The following is a 24,175-nucleotide window of genomic DNA, read 5'->3' on the forward strand; positions in this document are numbered from 1 at the left end:
CCATAACACACCACCACCCCGTGGACAGGTGGATTTAGATTACCATTCCACACATGGTTAAATATAGATTCCCGGCCTAACACAAGATGGGTTGGCGTGGAGTCAAACAACTAGAAAGCAGGGATGCTAACTGGTGAGGGCCCAAAAAGGTGATGGTTTAGCACAGATACACACAAAAATATATATGTTGGTAAACTACAAGAAAATTGGCCTATTATCAGAGTGGGGTTGGCACAATACCAACAATGTGATATCAGGCCAAATATCACAGGGTTTGCCCTGCCCCAGATGCCTGTTTAACATACGTTCTGCATGTGTGCTGCACAAAAATCTTTCCCTGATATTCACACCTCTCCTTAATACAACACACTGAATTTAACTTCACATTTTCTCTGTATAATAGAAAAGACTATTGCTGAAAATAGCTGATTTTCTCATATCCAAAGGCCTACCAGTGATTGGGCAGGAGGAATGTAGTAAGGAATATAAATGCATAAATCAGCTACATTTTCATTGTGGCAGGGGAAAACAATATGAAACCATCTTTAGCCTACTCTTCAGACAACTTTACACAGCCTACAATCTCTCGCTTTCTTTCTCCCACACACACACACACACACGTCATTCTCGTTCGCACACACACCAAAAGCCAGGCACCAAACAATTTAACACCAGAAATAGAGATGATTTGACTTGAAATACATTAACTAGGCAAATGTATCCTACCTTTGAAGCATCCGAGTAGGCTATCTATCCCTTTTTCTGTGCCATCCAAATGTGTGCATAGCCAAGGTACCATGTGGTTAACTTGCTAGCCAAGTAACATGACTAAACAAGATTGTTGGTTTGATAAACAATCTGCAGCCTGGGAGTAGGGAAAAATAAACAAAATAAAAACTGCCCCCGACATGGTTTATAAAATGACAAAACGTAGGACGATTCGCGGTACAACGGAGAGAAGGTAGCTCCACTAGAGAAACTTACGGTTGTCAGGGATGTAAAAGGCACAAGGATGACTCACTGTGCCCTCTTTTTCCATCTATGGCAGCGGCACTCAGAGGCAGCGTGACAGCAAAGTCAGACTGGTCTGCTTGTTCTTACAGGAGATGCGTATCCACTGGGCACACACTGCAAGCCGCTCCAACCCCATCCCTGTCTGCACACTCTAGCTCGCCATCACGGATAAGTAACATTAAAACTGATGGAGATGTGCAGAAAGAACGGATGGAGAGAAGCAGCCGAGTAGGCTATATGGCTGGTTAGGGGGGGGTGCAGCAGACTGCTCACAGCTGTCACACGTGGTATTGGTTGAAGCACTCATTCTGATATGACAACACTCGCTGAACTCAGATATTCTATTTGTAGGATGCATGCATTCTGTGCTCAGTCGTTAACTTCGATATGAGAAACATACAGCATTGTTTAGTGATCTGACAGGGAGAAGATCTGTTTGTGCCTCGAACAGTTAAGACAATTTAGTTTTTTTTCTGGGACAAGCCACATTCCACCAAATAGTATCACAGTATTTTTTTGTTTGTTAATACATCTCTGGTAAAAAGATGGAGTTGACGTCCGTTCCCATGCATATCCCTAACTCAAACAACCAGTGATGAGGACTCAGAAAGACAAAATTGTTTAGAATGTTTTTAGATAGTGAGATGCTTACCATTTACCTTACCAACACTGGCTACAGTGTGTGTGTTGCGGTTAGCAAGCTGAAGGCCCTGAGATGAAACAGAATGTTGAAACCATTGGGAAGGAAGCTACACTGTACACATGATACCAATAAACCCTTGAACCCACAGAGAGAGAGGCCTAAAAAGGGGAAACAGACAGGGATTCTAGCTTCATTACCTCAAATATTTTCCATTGTGCTCCTAAATGTGTGCGCATGCCTACATTTTTCAACTTAGGCGTACACGTGCTCCTTGTAAAAAATATAAAAAATTAAAAAAGTTCAGCATAGAGCCCTGCACCCCTGCTGCATCTACATCGCAGCCCTGAACAGACAATTCTGTTACATGAGGACTACGGTATGCAAACTCCTGGGGTTAGTCCAACCACACACGATATCTGGATTGGGTCAAAAGAATAGACATTGCTGGCTTACTGCTTGTGTGAATCCTTCACTGCAGCCTCTCAGTACCACATGAACTCGGGCAAAACGCTTAGTGGGTTTAAGACGGTCTAACCTTTGAAAATGTGTGTGAACGGAGATGGTAGGCGATGCACTACCTACCAACACAGTGACACCAACAAGTGGAGGCTCTAGTCTAACTAGAACGACAGCGGTTATATGACGCATTGTGTGGACACAGACAGTACTGCATGATAATTCTAATGCAGACTAGTCGAATATGCTTTGAGACTATGGTCTCCCAAAGCTGTCTGAAAATAAACTGGTGAAAAAAATATTTGGTGATTCTCTCCTACTGTGTTTTAATACGCAATGCCTGTAGCCAATGGAAGCATCGGTTAAATGATCATGATATGGACATACACGCATATATATATATATATATATATATATATATATATATATATATATATATATATATTTTTTACAATAGCCAACTACGTTAGTTATATAATATCCCCAGACCCGACTGTACTTGGCTCATAAGGAACATAAGATAACCGTATTTTGTCTGTCTGTACGGTTGCGCGGGGGCGGACTGTGATGAGCGCAGATGGCACACGGAAAAGTAGAGCTAGCAAAGGAATTGTACACTTGGATGAAATAACCCAAGTACTGTGTTCATGTTATTCAAGAAGCATGCAGATTGCTGAGATGTACGTATTTTCTGTGTAGCCTACGAGATACTTTCCAGACAGACAAGCAATGTAGCTAGCGGGGGACTGCTTACAGGCGCGCACACATGAGACGTAGGAGGTTAGATAGTATGTTAAAGGTCTCAATCTCTCACACACACACACACACCCCTCAGTGGCAATCCTGTCCAAAACTGCACCCGTCCGTTAGTAAACGTACAACTGCCCAAGCCGAGAGAAACAGACATGCCTGAAAATGTGCACTGTAGTTAGTTAAGACAACGTTCGACAAGTGTTATGGTGGTAACCCGTAGCAAATATCACTAGTTAGACCTAACGTTCACGATAGCTAATTGACTAACCAGGGTCTGTCAGACACACTTGTATGAGCTGCCTCTTCGTGTGTGACTTGGTACTTAGACATAGTGATGTGTGACAGCTAGCCTGTGAGACGTCGAGGGCAGTTCTCTTGAGGAGCGGTCTGCTGCTGCATGTTCTGAGCTAGTCAGCTAACGTTCGCGTTTAAACATTTTTTACCTTGCGTTTCCTGGTTTCGGCAGATCCACTCCACACAAAGCATTGGTAAATAACCCGTAGATTCTGTTTCCAGTTATCCACTTTGAAACCGTTCACATGGGGGCACCCGGCTGGACTCATGACAGAAACAACATTCGTTTTGCTTATTTTTAGCGATGAAACGTGCACCGTTCTTGTCCTACTACATATAACTCAAGTCTGTAGAGTTACTGTAGTTAGCTAGCTACGTTGGATAGCTGTCTGGTTAGCTACCGATTGTTCCGATTCGGCTAGCTTGAGAGTTAGCTAGCCACGGCTAAACCAGAGGAAAATGCAGTACACATCAATGCAATCCTTGAGTAATCCCATTTCCGAATGTTAACATTTCTTCTGCAATTAAATCCAACATTGGGTCGTATTTCTCGTTGTCTCCACTTCGGTAAATTGTTAGTCCCAGTTGTTTTAATGGTCGGCAATGGAATTTCAACAGAACACCGCGAGCTTTGCGGCAAGCCCCACCTCATTCATACCTCTACTGACCAATGGAAAGGAAGTACCTGGTTTTAATAGAGAGGATTCTATTACAATGGCACGGGTTGCACGGGCGGAACCGTACGCCTTATGTCTCGTTATCTTTTCCATGAAATATATGTTCGAATTTTCAAACTCGTTTTCATTGAGAAGGCAGATAAAGCGTTTCTATGAAAAGCAACCACTTAGGCAGGTGAAAACACCGAATCGTACTCTGCTCCGCGTGCTTAACCGAAGAACAGAGTTTGAGCCGACTTCTCCGTCGGCCAAAACGGGGCAACCCTCTCGTAACCGTGAGAAAGCCAAGTTCCAAAATAAATGCAAATCACTTTTCACCGGTTAAATGGGCGCCCGGTGCAGCTTAATCGACTCTCCTCCTTGGCGTGTCCCTATTATGTCTTGCCCCTATGCGGAAACTGATTGGCTCAATTCTTTATTACAAACCATATCCGCCCGTCAAGCGATTCCCACTGGCTACATAAAAGCACTGGTGACAAATACTTTAACTATCCATTTTATTTGTGACTGTAAAATATACAGTTCCATCTTCCATATTTAACGCATTCACGTCCAGAACACATGTTTGGTGTAAAGGCATGACATTTGGTTGTCAACATACTGTCCATTCGGAAAGTATTCAGACCCCTTGACTTTTTCCAAATGTATTTTTAAAATCAATTACATAGTTTCTCACTAATCTACACACAATACCCCATAACGACAAGGCAAAAACATTTAAGAAATGTTGCACATTTATAAAATAGCACATTTACATTAGTATTCATACCTTTTACTCGGTACTATGCTTTAGCACCTTTGGCGGCAATTACAGCCTCAAGTCTTTTTAGGTATGACGCTACAAGCTCGGTACACCTTTATTTGGGGAGTTTCTCCCATTCTTCTCTGCAGATCCTCTCAAGCTGTCTCAGGTTGGTTGGGGAGTGTCACTGGACAGCTTTTTTCCAGGTCTCTCCAGAGATGTTCGATTGGGTTCAGGTCCGGGCTTTGGCTGGGACATTCAAGGACATTGAGACTTGTCCCAAAGCCACTCCTGGAGTTGTCTAGGCTGTTTGCTTAGGGTTGTTGTCCTGTTGGAAGGTGAACCTTTGCCCCAGTCGGAGGTCCTGAGTGCTCTGGAGTAGGTTTTCATTAAGGATCTCTACTTTGCTCCGTTCATCTTTCCCTAGTCTCGTAGTCCCTGCCGTTGAAAATAATTCCCCACAACATGTTGCTACCACCATGCTTCACCATAGGGATGGTGCCAGGTTTCCTCCAGACGTGACGCTTGGCATTCAAGCCAAATCTTGGTTTCATCAGACCAGAGAATCTTGTTTCTCATGGTCAGAGAGCCTTTAGGCAAACTCCAAACAGGCTGTCATGTGCCTTTTACTGAGGAGTGGCTTCTGTGGTGATTGGTGGTGCTGCAGAGATGGTTGTCCTTCTGGAAGGTTCTTCCAATGCCACAGAGGAACTCTGAAGCTCTGTCAGGGACAATCGGGTTCTTGGTCAACTCCCTGACCAAGGCCCCCCCCATCTCCCCCGATTGCTCAGTATGGCCGGGCGGCCAGCTCTAGGAAGAGTCTTGTTGGTTCCAAACTTCTTCCATTTAAGAATGGAGGCCACTGTGTTCTTGGGGACCTTCAATGCTGCAGACATTTTTTGGTACCCTTCCCCAGATCTGTGCCTCGACACAATCCTGTCTCGGAGCTCTACGGACAATTCCTTCGACCAAATGGCTTGGTTTTTGCTCTGACATGCACTGTCAACTGTGGGACTTTATATAGATAGGTGTGCGCCTTTCCAAATCATGTCCAATCAATTGAATTTACCACAGGTGGACTCCAATCAAGTTGTAGAAACATCAAGGATAATCAATGGAAACAGGATGCACCTGAGCTCAATTTCGAGTCTCATAGCAAAGGGTCTGCATACTTAAGTAAATAAGGTATGTTTTTTTAATATAAATTAGCAAACATTTCTAAAAACCTGATTTCGCTTTGTCATTATGGGATAGTGTGTAGATTTGAGGACATTTATTTTTTATTCAGTTTTAAAATAAGACTAACGTAACTACAATGTGGAAAAAGGAAGGGGTCTGAATACTTTCCGAAGGCACTGTAGTTAGTACAAGTGTCCAGACAGGCCACATTGGCCAAATGTTACAGTTGTCATAATCTATCATACTTCCAATGTCAAAGTTGGATTTGAGAAAATAACTTCAGCATATGCATTTTGAAATATATGACTTAAATTGTTTAAAAACAACCACTATTTTTATTTGACCCGTTCTAATCCCAATGCCAAATATATGATTCAAAAGGTATAGTATGAACAGTTATTGCATGTGATTTGTAGTGAATATTGACTGAAGTAACCTGTGCTGACCTGTGTGCTGTCTGCGGTGGATGTTTTTGGTTGTAGCAAAACACCAAGTCGCCAGACAGACAGGACCCTATCATGGCTGTTTATGTTAAATATTATGTAGAGTACTATGCATGACATCACCATGCACCCTGGAGAGGAAGAGATAGGAGGAGCAAGAACTCTAAAGATGGATGGAGAGAATGTAAGGGGTGAGAGACACCCCTCGGGAGGGAGCACAGTTCCAAAGCTGAATAAGCTTTGGAGATGAACAGATCACAGAGAGGAGAGGAGAAAAAGGATAGATGAGATGATTCTCCTTCACTCCATTTCAGGATTAGTTCTATACAGTGTATCAGCAATGATGGTGCTGAAGAACGGATAGATTTCTCATTCTACAGGTAATAGACTTGCTAGGCTAAGAGTTCTCATTTTCTCAATCCCCACTCTTTAATTGGCCCCTATTGGAATGTATCAGGTTCCTTGTATGACCCTTTTTAATGGGTTACATAAGGGAAATTAGGTTTAAGTACCTTCTCTTCCGTTACTGACCTTAATGGGTATTGCCTCCACCCACTTGGTGAAGTAATCGGTTGCCGTCAGACACCAGCTGTTGCCATTCCTGGATTTCGTGAAGGGTCCGATGAGGTCCACCCCTAACATTTAAAGTATTAAAGAGTAGTTACTTTATTCTTAACCGTATCATACAGTATACAGATTTCACGTATAAGAATACTTACACAACGTGCAATACTAAAAACCACTAAAGTGATGGAATAAATGACAAAATGGCAACAATATACTCTGAAAAAAGTGAAAATTCAAGTATACACACAGAACTTAAAGTAGCATACACGTTGTTTTAGAAACACCAAAATAAAGAATAAAGCAATGTGTTAAAGTTGGTCCCCCTTTGCTGCTATAACAGCCTCCACAGGGCACTGATGTTGGTTGATTAGGCCTGGCTCGCAGTCGGTGTTCCAATTCATCCCAAAGGTGTTCGATGGGGTTGAGGTCAGGGCTCTGTGCAGGCCAGTCAAGTTTTTCCACACCATTCTGTATGGACCTCGCTTTGTGCACGGGGGCATTGTTATGGTGAAACAGGTAAGGGCCTTCCCTAAACTGTTGCCACAAAGTTGGAAGCACAGAATTGTATGCTGTAGCATTAAGAGCTCTCTTCACTGGAACTAAGGGGCCTAGCCCAAACCATGACAAACAGCCCCAGACCATTATTCCTCCTCCACCAACCTTTACAGTTGGCACTATGCATTCAGGCAGGTAGCATTCTCTTGGCATCTGCCAAACCCAGATTCGTCCATCGGACTGCCAGATGGTGAAGCGTGATTCATCACTCCAGAGATGGCATTTCCACTGCTCCAGAGTCCAATGGTGGCGAGCTTTACACCACTCCAGCCAACGCTTGGCATGGTGATCTTAGGCTCGTGTGCAGCTGCTCGGCCATGGAAACCCATTTCATGAAGCTCCCGACAAAAAGTTATTGTGCTGAAGTTGCTTCCAGAGGCCATTTGGAACTCAGTAGTGAGTGTTTGGCACCGAGGACAGGTGATTTTTTTACCCGCTTCAGCACTCTGCTTTTTTTGTGTAGATGGATAGGACACACACGTCCAGGCAATCGATATACCAAACATTATTAAGATCTGATCATTTGAACATGTATTCACATGACTTGATTAATGAAATGTAGTACAATATCAAAAACTCACATTGTATACATAGGCTTTGGCCGGTACTTTTTTTTCTCTTCTTCAAATGATCCATCAGTAAGTTCAGAGAACAAGTGTACCAAAGGACATTTAAAACTGTCTGTTATGGACATGAATGGGTTAAGTTGAGGCTTTGCAATACAATAAATCCTACATCTCTCTGTTCACATATGACAAACGAAACGCTGCACAAATAGCTGAGGCAAAAGTAGCACAGAATGTCAGAAGACTAGGGTAAACACTGCTGACAAAACAGGAATGTGATGTGATCCATTTAATCCAAAATTGTGTCAATTTACTGAATTAATGTATTCGAGTCCTTCCAGATAACAGATAAGTATGACTCCAGCTCAGAACTCATCCCACCTGCAGTAAATGCAAACTACAGTACAACACAGTACACGAGAGACCTCTAGGGGATGGAAAAAAACAGTGCACCAATTGTTTTATTTTTTAAGCTGTACTATCCTCTCAACATTTGGTCATGGGCAGAAGTCCAGCCTTGTTTTTGTTGTCAAATCTCCATGTGATTAACCAGAAAATTTGTCTAGCAGGTCGAGGAAATTACTGATCTTCGAAACATGAGACTTAAGATTTCCTCAAATGTGGCATGTTATCCTATAAGGAAATTCAACAAAAAATATATATATATCATGCAACAGAAAAACGGTGCTTTATCACACATTCCTTTTGAACAAATAAGTCCAGTTTTTATTATTATGGTTGTTAATGCAGCAGTGGCTCTTCCGCCTGAACAATGATAAATAAAACACTGACAAAATTGTTTTTTTGTTTAGGTTTCCTCAAGACACCGTGAAAGAAATAACCAAATTATCATTCCACACATTTAGATTTTCCTTGACCAATGTCCATACTCAATAGAATGTTTTTCCACTTTAAAAAAAAAGTCATCCAATGAGAACCTGAAGGGTGGCAGTGTTCTCCCCTGTCCATGGCCCTCAGGAGTAACTTGACGTTTTGCTGCCTACATCGTCCTCCTGTGTTCCCATACTCTGAAACACACAATGTGATGCTAACCATTAGCAATACTTTGTATACTAATAACTGGAAGACGAGATGTTTGATATAGCTGAGAATGTCTGAGAATGGGATTAAAAAATGGGATTAATGGGATTAAAAAAAAATGCAAAAAACCCCCCTAAAAAAACGCCAACCCTCAAACACCTGAATTTCAAATATACTCCTCTTGGAAAACCTCTAGAGGAGCTAAAAAAACTGAACAGTTGCTTCTTACCTTCTGCACAAACTGCGGGTTTACTGTGATTTCTTGATCCATGGACTTTAGTTTCTCATCCAGCTCTATACACTTCAGCATCTGTGAAGGACACCGAACAAGGCCTTTACTTCACTAAAACATTACCAAAAGAGATACTCCATTGTACCAGTCATTTTCATACAAGGATAGATAATCAACACTGCCATTCTCTTACCTCTTGGTCAATTTTGTGAAGCATTGCGGGGTTGTTGTATTTCTCCGGGTTGTCATGGAAACAGACCATGCCATCCTTTTGGTTGATACTGGCATAGATCTCGCCATCTTCAATCTGTAAGGAACAGAAAACGTAACCAATGGAAAAATCAAATCAGGTGAAAGCCATTTTCTTTCAGACATTCAAAAGTGAGTGATCTTAGGAGTACCGAAATACAGCATGCCTTTACTCCTGCGGTCGTGTTGGCTTACCATGTGCAAGACATACTTTTCAGCCTCCTGGGGCCCTGACAGCTGCACTCGACTTGCCATGTCTTGCAAGGACAGCGTCAAGAAAGTCTGCAAAAATAGAACGGTGGTCATATACATTCTGACCATTTGCTTTAAATACTTTCTTTACACCCTGGTAACAGGGTGAAGATAGGGATGTGGAAGGTAGATTTGATGTGAAGGACAGACGGCATATTTTGAATATAGCTGAATGCGAACAGAGGGATATTAGGGATGAGAATGGTATGTTGGGGGTAAAAGGTGAGGTATTTGAGGTGAGCGGGGACTATTGGTAGATATATTAGGAGGGAGGTATATGTGAGGTGAGGGGGACATATTTAAGGCTAAGAAGATACATGAGCTAAAGTGGGTATATTTAAATATAGGGAGGTATATTGAGGTAAAAGACAAAGTCCATTTGGAGGTTGTGGGAGGATATATTTGGGCTGAGTTGATAAAGTCACATTTTATTGGTCGTGTATACAGTTGAAGTCAGAAGTTTACATACACCTTAGCCAAATACATTTAAACTCAGTTTCACAATTCCTGACATTTAATCCTAGAACAAATTCCCTGTCTTAGGTCAGTTAGGATCACCACTTTATTTTAAGAATGTGAAATGTCAGAATAATAGTAGAGACAATGATTTATTTCAGCTTCACATTCCCAGTGGATCAAAAGTTTACATACACTCAATTAGTATTTGGTAGCATTGCCTTTAAATTGTTTAACTTGGGTCAAACGTGTCAGGTAGCCTTCCACAAGCTTCCCACAATAAGTTGGGTGAATTTTGGCCCATTCCTCCTGACAGAGCTGATGTAACTGAGTCAGGTTTGTAGGCCTCCTTGCTCGCACATGCTTTTCAGTTCTGCCAATACATTTTCTATGGTATTGAGGTCAGGGCTTGTGATGGCCACTCTAATACATTGACTTTGTTGTCCTTAAGCCATTTTGCCACAACTTTGGAAGTATGCTTGGGGTCATTGTCCATTTGGAAGACCCATTTGCGACCAAGCTTTAACTTCCTGACTGATGTCTTGAGATGTTGCTTCAATATATCCACAAACTGTCCTGCCTCATGATGCCATCTATTTTGTGAAGTGCACCAGGCCCTCCTGCAGCAAAGCACCCCCACAACATGCTGCCACCCCCGTGCTTCACAGTTCGGATGGTGTTCTTCAGCTTGCAAGCTGCCCCTTTTTCCTCCAAATGACAGTCATTATGGCCAAACAGTTATATTTTTGTTTCATCAGACCAGAGGACATTTCTCCACAAAGTACGATCTTTGTCCCCATGTGCAGTTGCAAACCATAGTCTGGCTTTTTTATGGCGGTTTTGGGGCAGTGGCTTCTTCTTTGCTGAGGAGCCTTCCAGGTTATGTCGATATAGGACTCATTTTACTGTGGATATAGATACTTTTGTACCCGTTTCATCCAGCATCTTCACAAGGTCCTTTGCTGTTGTTCTGGGATTGTAGTGCACTTTTTGCACCAAAGTACATTCATCTCTAGGAAACAGAACGCGTCTCCTTCCTGTGCGGTATGGAGGCTGCGTGGTCCCATGGAGTTTATACTTGTGTACTATTGCTTGTACAGATGAACGTTGTACCTTCAGGCGTTTGGAAATTGCTCCCAAGGATGAACCAGACTTGTGGCGGTCAAAAAATATTTTTCTGAGGTCTTGGCTGATTTCTTTTGATTTCTCCATGATGTCAAGCAAAGATGCACTGAGTTTGAAGGTAGGCCTTGAAATACATCCACAGGTACACCTCCAATTGACTCAAATGATGTCAATTAGCCTATCAGAAGCTTCTAAAGCCATGACATCATTTTCTGGAATTTTCCAAGCTGTTTAAAGGCACAGTCAACTTAGTGTATGTAAACTTCTGACCCACTGGAATTGTGATAGCGAATTATAAGTGAAATCATCTGTCTGTAAACAATTGTTGGGAAAATGACTTTTGTCATGCACAAAGTAGATGACCTAACCGACTTGCCAAAATCCTAGTATGTTAACAAGAAATTTGTGCAGTGTTGTAAAACGAGTTTTAATGACTCCAACCTAAGTGTATGTAAACTTCTGACTTCAACTGTATATGAATAGAAAAGGTGTGTACAGCAGTAGTTACAATGCAGTCGGAAAGATTTCAGACCCCTTGACTGTTTCCACATTTTGTTACGTTACAGCCTTATTCTAAAATTGATCACATAATTATATATATATAATTTTTTTTATCAATCTACACACAATAGCCCATAATGACAAAGCATAAACTGTTAAGACATTTCTGCAAATGTATATAAAAAAAATATATAAAAAAATGAAATACCTTACTTTCATAAGTACTCAAACCCTTTGCTACGAGACTCAAACTTGAGGTCAGGTGCACCCTGTTTCCATTGACCATCCTTGAGATGTTTCTACAACTTGATTGGAGTCCACCTGTGGTAAATTCAATTGATTGGACATGATTTGGAAAGGCGTGGTGTGTCTCTATATAAGGTCCCCCAGTTGACAGTGCATGTCAGAGCAAAAACCAAGCCATGAGGTGGAAGGACTTGCCAATAGAGCTCCCAGACAGGATTGTGTCGAGATACAGATCTGGGGAAGACTAGTCAGGATCAAGGGAAAGATGAATGGAGCAAAGTACAGAGAGATCCTTGATGAAAACCTGCTCAAGAGCGCTCAGGACCTCAGACTGGGACAACAACCCTACGCACATTCGGGACAAGTCTCTGAATGTCCTTGTGTGGCCCGGACGTGAACCCGATCGAACATCTCTGGAGAGACCTGAAAATAGCTGTGCAGTGACACTCCCCATCCAACCTGACAGAGCTAGAGAAGCTCTGCAGAGAAGAATGGGAGAACATCCAAATACAGCTGTGCCAAGCTTGTAGCGTCATACCTAAGAGGACCCAAGGCTGTAATCGCTGCCAATGGTGCTTCAACAAAGTACTGTTTAAAGGGTCTGAATACTTACGGAAATGTGATATTTCCGTATTTTTTTGTCATTATGGGTTATTGTGTGTAAAATCCATTTTAGAATAAGGCTGTAACGTAACAAAATGTGGAAGTCAGGGGGTCTGAATACTTTCCGAATGCACTGTATATAGGATGAGCCTTGACTAGAATACAGTATGTATGTATGTAGTGGGTAAACCATGTAAAGTGACCAGTGTTCAATGACTATGTATATAGAGCAGCAGTCTCCAAGGTGCAAGGTTAAGTATCGGGTGGTAGCCGGCTAGTAACAGTGACTAAAGTTCAGGGCAGGGTAGTTGGGGACTATAACAGTCTGATGGCCTGGAGATAGAAGCTGTATTTCCAGGCTCTCGGTTATAGCTTTGATGCACCTGTACTGTCTCCACCTTCTTGATGGTAGCGGGGTGAACAGGCTGTGGCTCGGGTGGGGTGAGGGAAGGATATCTTGGCTAAGGGTGACATGTGGTAAGGGAAGGAAGTATACCTTTGTTAGCCTCTGGATATTCTTCTTGTAGAGGGATGACAGGCACTGCTTGACCAGGCCTGTGTTGTTGTCTCGTGTGAAGGTCTCGCTGTGCTTGTTCACCTGGGTGCGCAGTTCTGCTGGGTTGTTGGTGGCGTACACCTGAGCAAGCTCATGGTAGGCGTTGCTGAGAGGCTGCAGAAACAAAGCAATAGAATATGTAATACTATGTCATATGTATAGTATATAGTACAAGAAGCACAACACTAGAATCACTAAAGCAGTTATTTGGACTGTTCATAAAATGTAAATAAATTATTACTCTGCCATTTTTAAAGTCATGCCTCCCTCCGTCCTTGACTGTATATAACACACGGTTGTTAGAATATTACTAACAGACAGACTGGAGTTACAGCCAGTTTAAGGAGGGCATGTCATTTTTTGAATTGTTTTCCCGTTGCCCCTCCTCCTAACAGTAGGTCCTGCTCTGCTCCTTCTCCCGATAGTTGAAGGTGCAGTGCCCAGTTGATAATCACCCCGCAGATTGCCTCAAAACAACCTAAACTAATTTCACACGTCAACAGATTAAATAAATTAAGTAAAGTGTGATGGGGGCAAATGGGTGGGTTGATGAGTAAGGGGAAGCGAACGATGCATAACTATGTAATCACTAATTGTGAATGAAGAACAGACCATTCTATTGAATTCATCTATTCTAACTGTAATCCAAACAAATGCTATGTACCAGGGTTTCAGTTAGCCGGTAACAGCCGGCTTTTGGCCGATATTATTTGTTGAAAAGCAGATAAATCAAATTAGCACTGGCCAATTATCCCAGAGAAATGAAAAATCCCATTGCGAAATAATGCTTTTTAACCTATTCACTGATGGAAATAACAGTCGATGGAAATACATTTGACTGGTCATGCTTATATAGGTGACTTTGCATAATTTTGTGCAATTAAATTGGCGCATGTACAGTATATTTGTTATGCATCTTATTGATCACACACCTAGCCAAAATCAGATCATATCCGTGGATCATTGTCCAGTAGCCAAAGGCACAATCCTAGTCAAATTAGCAACCCATGCTAGTTGTTGCATACTAGATCTCCCCTCTTTCTAAAGGATATTTTCATCTCTGTCACATGAAACCACTCGCACATGCGGTGCGCTTTGACGCCGATGTTTTCCAGTTAATTGCATTATGGAACAAACACTTGCCCTACCCTACTGCCTTGCGTGCATTGCTGCGCTTATAATGTGAAGAAATAATAGTTTATCAACATTTTAAGCTAAACGTTCTGATCTGTTGCATCATCTGATCTGACTTGTTAATGTAGCCTAGGTCTACTGGTTGTACACATTTTGGAACTCTAGTCCAACAACTGTCCCAGAGTCTGTTTGGAATAGGCCATTTCTTTCTCGAACAGCTGACCAATAGAAGAGGTCAACTTCTCTACTATAGGGGATAGTAGATTGACATAGGCTAGTGATTTTTCTGTTTGCTACTCATCTTGTTGGCTGAGGAAAAGTCAATGTGGACAGTTATTCTAACATCTTCATAGTGAGCATCAGAATTCGGTGAAAAGGACACACGCCATTGCATCCTTGACTTGCATGTTCTGTTAACAGGAATTACTATATTCTAAATCGGCTATCTGTCATTCTGAGCACCAGTTGCGCACCCAATGCCTATGGGTCCAGTACATTTCTCAAAATGTCCGGTAAATTAAAATGCTGCCGGTTTCCTAACGGAAACCCTGGTATGTAGCCTATATCAGTCCACCCAATCAGTCTAATCTGGTCTACACAGTGAGAGTGTGTGTAATTTACAGTAGCAAGAAGACGAAGACGAATGGATGCACATTCGCTACAAGATCTGAATGAAAATGAATCTGAAGAAATGAATCATGACATCTCTGATGATTATTCTTCAGATTCTGAGCCTCAGCCTGAACCTTCACCTCTGAGGCCTAATTGTAAAAAAAGCCAGAATAGTGAGCAATGAGCAGGTGGCTGTGCCACCAACAAATGAAAATGGTGAGACAGGAAAGGAGAGCCCTGTTTGGACAGAACAAAGCCAGTGACAATGCTAGAGCCAATTATCAGCACAAAAATGTCATCACAGAGAGCAGACCCAACATTGCAAGCAAAAAACATCTGCAAAGCACTCACCAGCTTTCGTTTGTGACATGAACACCCTCCAACTGATGCCATTGCATGAAGCAGCACAACATGTAAGCACAAGCTGACAATAACTGACGATTTGTGTTTACTGCTGTCATATCAACACTTATATTCATTATAATGGCGCGGCAGGGTAGCCTAGTGGTTAGAGCGTTGGACTAGTAACAGAAAGGTTGCTAGATTGAATCCCCGAGCTGACAAGGTAAAAATATGCCATTCTGACCCTGAACAGGCCGTTAACCCACTGTTCCTAGGCCGTCATTGCAAATAAGAATTTGTTCTTAACTGCCTAGTTAAATAAAGGTAAAAAATAAATAATGCCATTATTGCTTTTGTGCCGATTTCCATTACTCATCAGGCACACTTATGATGTTTAGGCTACTAATGTTTTTAGCATTTGGCCACCCGTCTTGCTGACCGTGCGTCTTGGTGGTTGGGGTGTTGGTGTTACCGCGATCCAACACGTATGCTTTCTGTTTCATACTTAAAAAGGTAGTCCACAAATCAAATTGATTGAACACTTCAATGTTGGTGCTTTTTAACTATAGCCTACAGTAACGTAAACTAATGAAAATGCTATTGTGTTATTTGAATATTTTGTTTTGTCTTATTCTAATGTTCCTAAGACCTTCATAAATACAACCAAATCATATTTTTTTGCAATAGCATATATATGATGTATTAATTACACTGTTAGAATGGTGCAGTCAGAATGACTGCTCATTAGCTTGAAGGGGGGGGGGGGGGGGTCCCTCGAGGCCCAGCGGTTCTAGTGTTCGAGATGTAATGGCACATCTAAGGATGTAAAATATGGCCGAGTTTGCATCTTCACTCTCACCTTTATGAACCTCCCAACTATCTGTGATGTGTATTTGGGGAGCTGCTGCACTTTGCCGTGTAGAATCAAGGAGACCAGGATGTACTTCTTATAGGCCTCCAACATGATGTGACTGACTGCCATAGCTGGAGTGGTTATTGCCTGGGGGGGGATCATAAGAATATCACACAATGGAATTAGAGACGTAAACCAACTACAGGCAAGTCAATGCCCTAACAGATTCAACGTCAACGCAGGGTGTAGTGTACTTGACTACTGTATGCATACACAGTATCAAAATAGTAACTTCAAAAATGTCAATTCAAATGCTACTAAGATGAACAAATGTGTTACTAGTAGCCTACTAAATCAATTCACTTTTGATAACAGGAACACTAAGCCACATCCAAAACAGCTTCAGCACATACATTTTAGATTCTCAAATAAGCCAGTACCTGTTCATAAAAATACAGTGCTCTTTCAAAGTTCTTCAGACCCGTGTAGATCATGCCTCCGTAATAGTAGTAACATAGAAAGTGCTTTGCGTCGTAGGCGCCATTCTCCTTACAGATGTCCATCATGTCAAGCTCAAGAAATGGGAGGACAGGCTTGAAGCACTTTGCTAACAAGCACAGCTGTGGATGTACACACAAAATAGTGGAGAGTTCATTCATGCTTAGTCTCGTAGCCAAGCATCAATACATTTCAATAATCATGTAATGACAAAAAGATCCAGTTGACATGAAGCGGTTTACACACCTGACACAGGTCCGCATGAACTGAGGTAAGTTGGTTTGTGTTCATCTGCATTTTGTCTATTGCCTGTTTTAGAATGCCGACGCCCCTCAATGGCTGTGAAGGAAAGAGATGTTTAAAACCAAATGTAACAGAGACAATGTGCCGTGAACTCACTCCACAGCTAGCTTGAAATGTCACCAATGATGCCATCGAGGTTCCGTTTTGGTAGTATAACTGCATAGTACGTTGCCAAGCAGGGCGATCACGTGTGCTAGCAAGGCAGAGGTCCCCAGGTTTGAGCCTTGGTACAATCAGTTGGCCTGGCACACTGACATCTGTTTCACATACCCTCCACTGCTGTGATTACAAATAAAATATCCAAGCATGGAATTAACAGAGCCAATGCTATCCTTCTTTGAAAAACCGCTGCATTAAACACTTACATAAAATAGAAAGAACAAATATTTTTTTATTTCACCTTTATTTAACCAGGTAGGCAAGTTGAGAACAAGTTCTCATTTACAATTGCGACCTGGCCATGATAAAGCAAAGCAGTTCGACACATACAACAACAGAGTTACACATGGAGTAAAACAAACATACAGTCAATAATACAGTAGAAAAATAAGTCTATATACAATGTGAGCAAATGAGGTGAGATAAGGGAGGTAAAGGCAAAAAAGTCCATGGTGGCAAAGTAAATACAATATAGCAAGTAAAACACTGGAATGGTAGATTTGTAGTTCAAGAAAGTGCAAAGTAGAAATAGAAATAATGGGGTGCAAAAGAGCAAAAGAAATAAATAAATACAGTAGGGGAAGAGGTAGTTGTTTGGGCTAAATTATAGATGGGCTATGTACAGGTGCAGTGATATGTGAGCTGCTCTGACAGCTGGTGTTTAAAGCTAGTGAGGGAGATAAGTGTTTCCAGTTTCAGAGATGTTTGCAGTTCGTTCCAGTCATTGGCAGCAGAGAACTGGAAGGAGAGACGGCCAAAGGAGGAATTGGCTTTGGGGGTGACCAGAGAGATATACCTGCTGGAGCGCGTGCTACAGGTGGGTGCTGCTATGGTGACCAGTGAGCTGAGATAAGGGGGGACTTTACCTAGCAGGGTCTTGTAGATGACCTGGAGCTAGTGAGTTTGGCGACGAGTATGAAGCAAGGGCCAGCCAACGAGAGCATACAGGTCGCAGTGGTGGGTAGTATATGGGGCTTTGGTGACAAAACGGATGGCACTGTGATAGACTGCATCCAGTTTATTGAGTAAGGTATTGGAGGCTATTTTGTAAATGCCATCGCCGAAGTCGAGGATCGGTAGGATGGTCAGTTTTACGAGGGTATGTTTGGCAGCATGAGTGAAGGATGCTTTGTTGCGAAATAGGAAGCCAATTCTAGATTTAACTTTGGATTGGAGATGTTTGATGTGAGTCTGGAAGGAGAGCTTGCAGTCTAACCAGACACCTAGGTATTTGTAGTTGTCCACATATTCTAGGTCAGAACCGTTCAGAGTAGTGATGATGGACGGGCGGGCAGGTGCAGGCAGCGATCGGTTGAAGAGCATGCATTTAGTTTTACTTGTATTTAAGAGCAGTTGGAGGCCACAGAAGGAGAGTTGTATGGCATTGAAGCTCATCTGGAGGGTTGTTAACACAGTGTCCAAAGAAGGGCCAGAAGTATACAGAATAGTGTCGTCTGCGTAGAGGTGGATCAGAGACTCACCAGCAGCTAGAGCGACATCATTGATGTATACAGAGAAAAGAGTTGGCCCAAGAATTGAAGCCTGTGGCACCCCCATAGAGACTACCAGAGTCCCGGACAACAGGCCATCCGATTTGACACATTGAACTCTATCAGAGAAGTAGTTGGTGAACCAGGCGAGGCAATCATTTGAGAAACCAAGGCTATTGAGTCTGCCGATGAGGATGTGGTGATTGACACAGTCGAAAGCCTCGGCCAGGTCAATGAAAACGGCAGCACAGTATTGTTTCTTATCGACGGCGGTTACGATGTCGTTTAGGACCTTGAGCGTGGCTGAGGTGCACCCATGACCAGCTCTGAAACCAGATTGCATAGCGGAGAAGGTGCAGTGGGATTCTAAATGGTCGGTAATCTGTTTTGTTAACTTGGCTTTCGAAGACCTTAGAAAGGCAGGGTAGGATAGATATAGGTCTTTAGCAGATTGGGTCAAGAGTATCCCCTCCTTTGAAGAGGGGGATGACCGCAGCTGCTTTCCAATCTTTGGGAATCTCAGACGACACGAAAGAGAGGTTGAACAGACTAGTAATAGGGGTTGCAACAATTTCAGCAGATCATTATAGAAAGAAAGGGTCCAGATTGTCTTGCCCGGCTGATTTGTAGGGGTCCAGATTTTGCAGCTCTTTCAGCTGACTGGACTTGGGAGAAGGAGAAATGGGGAAGGCTTGGGCAAGTTTCTGTGGGGGCTGCAGTGCTGTTGCTTGCGGTAGGGGTAGCCAGGGGGAAAGCATGGCCAGCCGTAGAAAAATGCTTATTGAAATTCTCAATTATAGTGGATTTATCGGAGGTGACAGAGTTTCCTATCCTCAGTGCAGCGGGCAGCTGGGAGGAGGTGTTCTTATTCTCCATGGACTTTACAGTGTCCCAGAACTTTTTTAAGTTTGTGTTGCAGGAAGCACATTTCTGCTTGAAAAAGATAACCTTGGCTTTTCTAACTGCCTGTGTATATTGGTTTCTAACTTCCCTGAAAAGTTGCATATCACGGGGGCTGTTCGATGCTAATGCATCTAATCTGCTTTCTCATGGGTTGGCTTTTTGTTTATGAAATCATGTAGAGTAGTAATGCCATAAGCTGGGTCTTAGCTTGTAAAAACAAGTAATTTTGTCAAACAGACCATGTTAATAGACAAGCAAGTTCATGCATTAGCTCTTCTGGTTGAAATGCGTTTCTCCCATTTTGGCAAGACTTACCTGTTTCCGTTCTACAAGAGCGTTTGTCAACTGATGGCAGAGGCCGGCAACTGTGGAGAGAATAATCAAATAGTGAGTTTTACAGCGTTTCCCAAACTAGGGGTCACCGGATATGAAAATGGGGTCACGAGAAAAACTCTGGGGGAAAAAAATACTGAATAATTGTGCTTGGTTCATAGAATCGCGGTTACATCTAATCTCTGGTAGCCGCTAGATGCGGTTGTAATAAACAGAGCCGTTTCGGTTTTCTTCCTACAAAATGTGGCTCTATCCTTTTAAACGGTTTATGCTACACAATATTACAACCACATCACTGAAAGATAACACTCTCAGGAACCCGTACGCGTCTTCTGTTTCCCGTTACAACGACAACAAGCCGAGCAGGATTCATTAGAACACTAAATCATTAGGCACTAAATCAGATAGGGAAAAGAACATCAACAATATCGTTCTTTTCTACACAGATCATCACATCATACAAAACAAAACCCCCCCACTAATAATGCAGCGCCCCCCCTTGGGCCAATTGGGATATCACACATTTCAGTTAATTACTACAGCTCCCGCCTTGGGCCAATCCGTGTCATTCTGTAAATGCCGGATCGCTACAAGACGCATCATTCACCCAAGTTGCATCAATAATCGGGCCAGTGCTGTCTGAGATATCGCGTGTGACTAATGTACAGAGACAGATCCACAGTCCCCTCCACGATTCCATTACTGGGGACAGTTATTGCCTGATCTTCTGAATATCCCAATACCTTTGATGCATTTATGTCACTTCAAACTATGCTTCCTCAGATTGAAATACTGTCCAAAAAAATACTGTCAGACTGATTTGTAATAATGTCATATAATTGTCACACAATTAAAAAAGTAAATATTGGCCGTTGATTACCTCTTTTTTTTCCTTTTTTTTTTTTTAACATGGTGGGGTAGCAAAAAATGTTGACTTCAAAATAGAGTTCCAGGGCAAAAAAGTTTAGGAATCCCTGGTTTAACTGGTTCAAGCTAAATACATTTTGCCCTGATCATTTGACCTTGAAAAACATGATCCACATTACTTAGAAAACACTTTCATCACTACAAGACGTTAACACCTTATGGAGTAAACGCATCAATACAAGGCTTCTAGAAACCAAAAATAAGTTACGTTTAGACTTACAAGTGTCTGTTGCATATCGGATGTGCTCCCCATTGCAGGTACTGATAAAGAGCTGGACTTGGGAAAAGAGCGTCTCAAAGTCAGGGATGTTTGGCATGGAGAACTTCACAAACCTGTATGAAGGGAAAGTGACAACTGGCCGTGAGTACACAAGAAAAAAATTTGTCACCGCATTAAAACAAAGAATGTAGACTGTAAAAGACAACCAGTTTCAACAGACACAATTTTATTTTAACACCTTGATCTGTGTGATATAATTTCCTGAGTTATGAGCCTCAAATGCACACAGGTACAGTAAGCAGAAACTGACTCAAAGTCATATCCTAGATCAGTGATTGACTTATAAAATCATTGATCAAGGATTAGATTACATTTTACATTTAAGTCATTTAGCAAGATGACTGCAGAAAAGAGCAAGCTACTCACAGCACAGCCAGGACGCCCAAGGAGTGCTCCTGGATGTCCAAGGCCCCCAGTACAGTGTCCAGGTGGGACAGGTTCTTGGCCAACAGCTCCCCGCTCTTGTTGATCAGTTCACACAGCTGTGTCATCTGACCTGATATGCAACAGTAAAGACAATAGGTAAACAAACAATGCAGCACTTGATAGTTGAGCCATTAGAGCTGGTTGAAGAGTACAGGTCCAAATTAAACGGGAGTTCATGTGTGAATATAGGATGAAGAGTCTATATCATAAATAGTTTAATTGACAAGTGTTTCTCCCATTTTTAGATTTGGATAAGCTCTGGATAAGAGCGTCTGCTAAATGACGTAAATGTAAATGTAGATGGAGCCCTCCCAAACTCTACTGTCCAACAGCAGACCCACATTACATTCATCTTACCCAGAGATGAAAGCCCATGATAGTCAGAAATAAATATTTAATTATGTTGCTCGGTTATTTCTAACAATATAATACAGGCTATAGTAGCAAACCTCTATACCAACAAAATAGCCAGAATGTCAATTGAATACACCTGCATATGTAAATGATAACGTTACTCACTTAGTAATATATATTTGTTTTAAAGAATATAATATTGGGTGCCACTAAGAATATTGAGCACGTTTTTATAATGGAACGAGGTCTAGCTGCATAGCTCACATTCTTTGCGGCTACTAAACTTCCCCGTGGATGAAATCATCGTGGACTTGAGGTACTTGGCAACTGTAAAATATATCGGCCGGTCAAGTGTCCTGTCAAGGCCTGCACTGGGTACATTACTAATGGAAGTATTGCGTTACAGATGGGACTGTCGCCCAATAACATTTGACAATGGCGCTCTTCAACCAATCGCGCGTGCTTAGGGCGGAACTACCGGAAGGCATACCCCAGAAATGATTTTCTCTAACAAAAACAAAAAGTAAGATTTTAAAACACGTATTCCTTTGCAGTGTTGTTTGAGGTACACATTAGTGTCCCGAGGTAAAAACGCATCTTTGTGAACTACTTTTTTGAGGCCTCGTTCACCGAAACAATAAATTTAGCGCTGTGTTTACATGATAAAGCAAAAAGGATCTATCCAGTTTGGCTACCTAGCCTAGCTAGTTATACATGATAACAGCACAGTAACCCATTGGTTAGCATTAGCTAATAGTTCCAGCTCGTCTAAGAATTAAAACCTGTTTAGTGTCCATACCTTGAGCAGAGAGCTGCCGCACATTGTTCACGAACTGCTCCAAGGCTGAAGCCATTATTTCATCTGTCCAAAGTGGTAGCAATTCAGATTGTTTTTCATTCAAATGTCAGAAACAACTCCGTCCGTGCTGGCTGAGACAGGGGGCAACACAGCCGCCACTGAGAGAGAGAAGTATCGTGAGACCTTCGTAAGAACAGACGGGATCTAACGCGATTTAGTGTTGGAACTTTAGGCTCTTAAATTGACAGGCACAGATTTGCTAAACGCAAAATATGAATCCATCAGAAACCTAGTTATTGCTGTTTGCTACCATTTATTTCCTCCTTTGCTCGAAACGTACACCCCCTGAAAACATCTGCTGATTGTCTTTATGTTCTATCAGGAATTGTATTTATTGGGAATTTCTCGCCCTGTCCTACCACTTTAAGGATCACACAGTAGTAAACACAGGAAGTTCAGTGCAGATGCTACCGGGTTGTAGGCAAAGACATTATACAATTGGAGATTTCCCACTCGAATACAGCCGTGGAGGCCACAGGGCAGTACTGTTTTTGTTGTTGTTTCCCTAATCGGACTGATTCAAATCAGGACTGGAACACCAGTAACACAAGGTTAATAGCCCTGTACCTGCATTTTAGACTGTATGTGAGTATGGAGTCAAGTTTACTTGTCATATGCACAGGATACACATGGTACAGTAAAACAATTAAAATAATACATGAATTATCATGTCTAAAACGTTAGCCTTGTTTCCGATGTGATTTGGCAAAACATGATTGGGGGCCCCTACAAGGGGACACTCAACGTCTCCCTGCAGCTTAGCAACGAGCCAGAGACCTCCCCTCCTCCCTACCACAGACAATTATCAAATCACACAATAGGCCAGCACACTCCACTCTGTTAACTGTAGCTGCTCAGAACCTCTTCATTGTTCTGGGGCCTCCTCATTGGATATGTCTTCCCATTGACCACACCTGTGTAGTCTTGCTAGCCAGATTCATGGCACTCATGGCTGTGTGGGAACTGGAAAGATTCTAGCACCTGTGTTCTCCAGAGCTGAAATTCGGCCTGTCCCCGAGGGCCCCCACCCCAACGACATTCATCACTGTTGCAGTTGTTAATATGTATATTATTACTCTTATGTCACATTACTCTTATGTCCCCACACCCACTCAATGGTCTTGTTGCTCCCCCTATGGCCATTCCCCCACCCCCTCAACAGGCTTTACTCTGCCTCCACCCTAATGGGCATTTATTTATTAATCACTGCTACAGTTTGTACGGTGTATATAGTGCTATTTCTATTGTTGTTTTTATTGCAATTTACATGATTTTATTCCACTTAATCTTGCATGTTGGAGCTCGGCACCTAAGATTTTCACTGTACCCTGCAATCACACCTGCAAACCCTGTACATGTGAGATTAAACACTCTGAATCTGACTGATTCCGCCCTTCCCTGTTATTTTTCTTCCTCTGCTGCATGCATGCTCAGCTTATTTTGATGTAAAAAGTTAAATGTTGTAGATGTTTTCCAGTTCACACTCCATGGTACAGGTTTGCCTTTTTAAACCCCACTGAGAAACGTAGGACACGTGCGTAATCTTGTTTCA

At 42.2% G+C, this 24,175-nt stretch overlaps 2 protein-coding genes across 4 annotated transcripts in view; both read right to left on the minus strand.

The window, feature by feature from the left end:
• The window catches only part of usp22 (ubiquitin specific peptidase 22), a 38,057-nt gene extending 31,199 nt beyond the window's left edge, over positions 1–6,858 (minus strand). For 2 of the 3 annotated variants that reach the window (XM_014158409.2, XM_014158411.2), the window contains exon 1: positions 3,310–3,792. In XM_014158409.2, the coding sequence (XP_014013884.1) occupies positions 3,310–3,429 (120 nt within the window). In that variant the 5' untranslated portion in view covers positions 3,430–3,792. Of the gene's footprint in view, positions 1–3,309; positions 3,793–6,732 lie in introns of those variants that run through there. The other variant, XM_014158410.2, reaches the window with a different exon arrangement.
• Positions 6,859–8,163: 1,305 nt separating this feature from the next.
• cops3 (COP9 signalosome subunit 3) lies at positions 8,164–22,715 on the minus strand. The gene is made up of 12 exons (NM_001140561.1): positions 22,564–22,715; positions 21,351–21,480; positions 20,925–21,037; positions 19,760–19,809; positions 16,836–16,928; positions 16,532–16,711; positions 16,098–16,238; positions 13,091–13,264; positions 9,607–9,693; positions 9,356–9,469; positions 9,160–9,240; positions 8,164–8,917 (listed from the first exon to the last, which is right to left on the minus strand). The coding sequence occupies exons 1-12, from the start codon at positions 22,616–22,618 to the stop codon at positions 8,864–8,866; spliced, it is 1,272 nt and encodes a 423-aa protein (NP_001134033.1). The 5' UTR covers positions 22,619–22,715; the 3' UTR covers positions 8,164–8,863.
• Positions 22,716–24,175: the final 1,460 nt, after the last annotated feature.

Source organism: Salmo salar, chromosome ssa19 (assembly GCF_905237065.1).
Source record: "Salmo salar chromosome ssa19, Ssal_v3.1, whole genome shotgun sequence".
NCBI classification, from domain to species: domain Eukaryota; kingdom Metazoa; phylum Chordata; class Actinopteri; order Salmoniformes; family Salmonidae; genus Salmo; species Salmo salar.

What these genes read in the sequence shown, in the direction of transcription:
- cops3 (NM_001140561.1), bottom strand. Translation starts at nt 22,618, where the DNA reads ATGGCTTCAGCCTTGGAGCAGTTCGTGAACAATGTGCGGCAGCTCTCT. An exon ending in CCGATATGCAACAGACACTT is followed by an intron (nt 19,810 to 20,924) that starts GTAAGTCTAAAC and finishes TTCTCTCCACAG; the next exon opens with TTGCCGGCCTCTGCCATCAG. An exon ending in CACTGTATTTTTATGAACAG is followed by an intron (nt 16,239 to 16,531) that starts GTACTGGCTTAT and finishes ATCCCCCCCCAG; the next exon opens with GCAATAACCACTCCAGCTAT.